Source organism: Hermetia illucens, chromosome 6, assembly GCF_905115235.1.
Source record: "Hermetia illucens chromosome 6, iHerIll2.2.curated.20191125, whole genome shotgun sequence".
Lineage (NCBI taxonomy): Eukaryota > Metazoa > Arthropoda > Insecta > Diptera > Stratiomyidae > Hermetia > Hermetia illucens.
The window spans coordinates 53,115,207-53,119,789 of record NC_051854.1 but is presented as its reverse complement, the minus strand read 5'-3'; the positions used below and the strand labels follow the sequence as shown (position 1 = coordinate 53,119,789).

At 39.2% G+C, this 4,583-nt stretch overlaps 1 protein-coding gene across 1 annotated transcript; it reads left to right on the top strand.

Annotated features, from left to right (window-relative positions):
- Positions 1–207: 207 nt before the first annotated feature.
- Positions 208–3,370, top strand: LOC119660509 (ichor). Its single transcript, XM_038069106.1, has one exon. It carries the CDS (start codon positions 299–301, stop codon positions 1,832–1,834), a length of 1,536 nt encoding a protein of 511 aa, XP_037925034.1. The 5' UTR covers positions 208–298; the 3' UTR covers positions 1,835–3,370.
- The last annotated feature ends 1,213 nt before the right edge of the window (positions 3,371–4,583 follow it).

The following is a 4,583-nucleotide window of genomic DNA, read 5'->3' as shown; positions in this document are numbered from 1 at the left end:
GTTGACTTATTTTTATATCTTTTGTCTTTATCTTTACAGATCGGAAAATGCCACCGCCAGTTCAAACGTTTACAAGAAAAGATAGTCAAATATTTTACATCGACTGACACAAGTTCCACTCACAATAGAATCCAAAATTTGAGTAAATAAAAAAGGGTGACAACACATCCCCAACAATCATCATAAGAAGCACAAAGTCAAGAAAAAGGAAAAAATTTTAAAACTTTTTGAAAAAAATTTAATTAATAAAATTTTCATATATAAGGTACAAGAGACTAAACACACACATTATCATAAAATGAAGTATTGCGGGTCAACAGCCACCATGAGCGCACAAAACGAATCAGAAGTTGAAAGCTTACTGATGAGTCCATGTTGGAATCAAGGAACAAATGGCGTTCAAGATCAATACCTACTGGACGGTCATAAGCTACTTCTGGAACACGACCTGGACTCACTTCCAAGTGATTCAGAACAGAAAAGTTCTATGGATGTACTGGATAATCTTCTAATGAATTCATCGTCGATTCCATCAAGTTTAGCTGACCTGAAGCCTTTGCCGCCATTTACAGGCTACACAGGACACTTATCAATTAATGGGATTTCAGGACATCACTATCATGCAATTGCTCAAAGGCTTCCTGAAGAAAACAATAATTATACTACACAGAACTCCTTTCAAAATGCTCAGTCAGCCGCACAACAATCTCAGCAAGGATCAGGGGATCATAATATAGTGTCTTCGTCCACATGCATACCAGATTCTGTGTTAAATCCAGATGGATCGACAGATGCATGCCTGCAAGATGTAAAACTTTTCTCAGATAGCGCCTTAGATAGTAAACTTTATTCAGTAGCCGATAGTTGTGTGATGAATGGACAAGGTCCTGACTCTATATCCGGCGTCCGGATCCTCGCTGATGCTAAAGAACTCAACGAATATGTCGATATGAGCTCAATTGAAGACATAGCCGCAATAATTGGGTCAGCTATAGCAGACACAACAGTTCCAAATCAGATAGACAACGAAGATGGAAACGATACAAGAGATTCATGGATGGATCTTGATGCGTGGATCGATGGTAACTGCATTCAGCAAGATGGAAAACTAATAGTGTCTCAGCAAGATGCAATCAACGAATTCATTCTTCCTCATTCACCTGCCCACACAAATAGTTCCACGCTTCAGAGTCTCCTCACCCATGGCTACATGCCTCTCCTTCAAAACAGACTGCAAAATGGACCGCCAATAAAGAGCGAAACTCCTAGTTCAACTTCATTCTGTGGCGAATTAAGTTCCACGTCCACCAGTCCACCGGGATCGGTAGTCTCAACAACAGATAACATCATGATAAGCGGTCGATATCTAACAAACCCTCACCACTACCAAGTGTCAATGTCTGGTCTGAAAGCAGATGGACTATGCAGTCCCGAGTTGATGGGGAACTTCCCCCACACCACCACAGTCACCCCAACTGCTTCGAAAAATAAACGCTCGCGGTCGCAAAAGAAGTCATCAATGGGATCTCAGCAACAGCACCAGCAACAACATCAACAGCAATCTGTCCAGATCAATGTGTCCAACTCGATTTCACCAACAGCGGTAAGTTTCAACGCAGCAAACGATCTAAGCAACCTGCTGGGCAAGGAGAAACCTGTACATCGGTGTAGCATCTGCAACCGGGGATTCCTCAATAAGAGTAATATAAAAGTACATCTAAGGACTCATACTGGTGAGAAACCATTTCGTTGTGATGTTTGCTCGAAAGCTTTCCGTCAGAAGGCACATTTGCTGAAACATCAACAGATACATAAGAGAATTGGGCGTGATTGACGATCATGCTTTTGATACATGACTATTTGTCATCACACCATTGGTGACGGGTGGTGATTTCAGTGATGTTTGCTCAGCGTCGCTGGGAAGTTCGCTTGAATTGTTGATATGCACTTCAGTTGCGTATTTAACGATTCGAATGGTTATTATCACTCGTGATTAATGGTCATTGAAGCATGACATCCTATCGGCGCTAGTGGCTCATTAAAATCATCAATGAAGTCATCATTGGTGTCTTACAAATTCCCAACAGATGAAAGTATCAACATAATCGCCGCGTATTGTTGTTCTTGGTTGCTTCTATCCACAAATATCGAACCAGCAAAGTGCTCCTCGTAAGTGGTCAATGAGGTAATTACTCTGAAACGGTTGTGGTGAACTCTTAGTCCCCCGCAACATTTCGGGTAATTACTCCGAGCACATACTATAGTGAATGCTTTCGTCTTCTACTGGCACAATTTGTATTCCTTCGGCATGTCAGGGTGCGAGTCTAGACACTGTGACTATGCCTCGAATGCAGAATGTACCATTAGAAGGCCAACTGAAATGAATCGATCGACAAGAGTGCGATAATGCTCTTCCGATAGAAGCAATCAAATAACAACGATTAGTCCAATTGTCTATTTGCATCTGTTTGCTTGTCGGATGCAACGTGCTATAAGAAAGGTACCTCAGAATGTAATCAAGAGTTTATAAATAGTAGTACGATGTATAGTAAATTTACATGAAATGGAATATTTATGCTGGACTGGGGCTGAAATTCTGAATGATGACAACAATTTCTTAGTAAAAATAAACAAATTCCCTTTACCGCGCCTAATTCTTGAAGGGTTTCCTCGTTGTTTTCGGCTTTCAGCGGAGGTTGTCAGCTAAATATTTTTACTTCTACTACAGTAAACATTCAGGACTCATTCCTCAGTGCAGCAGAAGTCGACAGTACTTCGTTTTTAAGGAAGACACCCCTTGTCCTTGTAAATATTGTGAATCGCCTGAGTATCGATGCAGGCGATCCACAAACCCCAGAACCAACCAGACATGAAACTGCCTTTTAAATATACGAAATAAACATTTTAATGTTCATTGCAAACAATACTTACGCTAAGTCCAGTTTGTTTATTTATATTTATATTTATTTATTCTATTGTTTATATTGAACTAATTTTTACTATTACATACTTCTACTATTTTGTTTTCTGAACCAGATGCAAATATCGCAATGATTGGAAATTCAATAAAATTAAAAATTTCATCGACTCCTTTCTTGTACAATTAAAAATTAAGTGAGACATTTTAAAATTTATTGGAATGTAGGAAAATTATGAGTAAATTTTGTCCTAAATTAAGACACGTGCAATTTCTTTCAAGTCCTGTAAATAATTATTTTCTAACATTTAAATAATTTCTAATTTTTGTATAATTTCTTATTTTGCTTTTTTACAAACACATTTAGATTTAAGTAAGTTAAGTGAGTTGCGTTAATTCTTAGTTAATTTATGTAATTTTTGTTTGACTTGTAAGTAAAGTGAGATATTAGCTAGTTAGATGTTTAATTTGAAACACAAAGAAAATAAAAATTAATTATTGTTGAAAATTTAAGACAGATTTTTTTTAGTCTCAAAAAGATACCATTTGAAGATTTTAATTGAGGAATCTATAAAACAGTCGTAATCTCCCCCAAGGGTGCAAAGAACAAACTAGTAAGTGTGCGACATGTGACTAGAAGTGCCGCCCCTTCATTGGATTTAAGGAGTTTAAGGAACAGTGTCCCGCTAAAAGTTGTGCTAAGGTTTTCTCATGAGTTTGTAAATCCAGGTAAGTAGAAGTGTCTGCCCCTCATTGCCTAATTCCCACCAGGTGTTATTAAGGAGTCAACTTGCGGTTCATTAGGTTAAAATCTTCGAGCTTATTATTACTATTCTGTTAAAGGGAAGTCTCACCGCGTCCTTCAAAAAAATGTATGCCCCTTTTGCTGGTTATAGTCTACCTATTAATCATAGTATCTCAAACAAGTCTATAACTGCAAGAAATTTTAGAATATTCCCTACTTCCAGATCTTTCAACTTTGCATCTGGTATTAAGTGATGCCACGACCTTTGTGGGCTTGGCTTTGTATCCCCCAATAAGCACCCTGGACTACTCCATTCTTGGTAGGCCCAACCAGTATAGTTCTCTCAACCTGTTTCCGATTCCACAAAAGAGTTCTGGTCCATGTAATGGCGTCCCTGCTTCCTTCTTGGCCAGTCCGCTGCCTCATTGCCTTCCAACCCAACATGGCCTGGAACCCAAAGTATCCAGACCTTGTTGAACGAATCGAGCATATTTAGTCTCTCAAAGCATTCCCATAACAGTTTAGAGTTCGCCTGGTTGGATCTAAGTGCCTTGATCGCTGCTTGGCTGTCGGTGGGAATATCGATGTTCTGCCCAATGTAGTTTGGAGGTTAAAGGAGGCATATATGTCTACGGCGTATATATGCAAGTGCACTTACCCATTGGCTCGAAGTACATTTTCCTTGGACCAAAGACATCGGCACCCGCTCCCTCTGTTGTGAGAGATTCGTCAGTATACCAAGTAATCAGTTGTCGGTTTAAGCCGTATGTCACAGCCACGCTCTCTCAATTTGCCTTGTTACTTCAACGTGTTTCAAACTTCTTACCGAAGTGAAACGTCGTTGTCATGGTACCCCTTTTTTAAGGTTTTGTGTAAACACAAAACCTTATTAAAATCGGTTTACTGTCTGTCTGTCTGTCT

What these genes read in the sequence shown, in the direction of transcription:
- LOC119660509 (XM_038069106.1), top strand. Translation starts at nt 299, where the DNA reads ATGAAGTATTGCGGGTCAACAGCCACCATGAGCGCACAAAACGAATCA.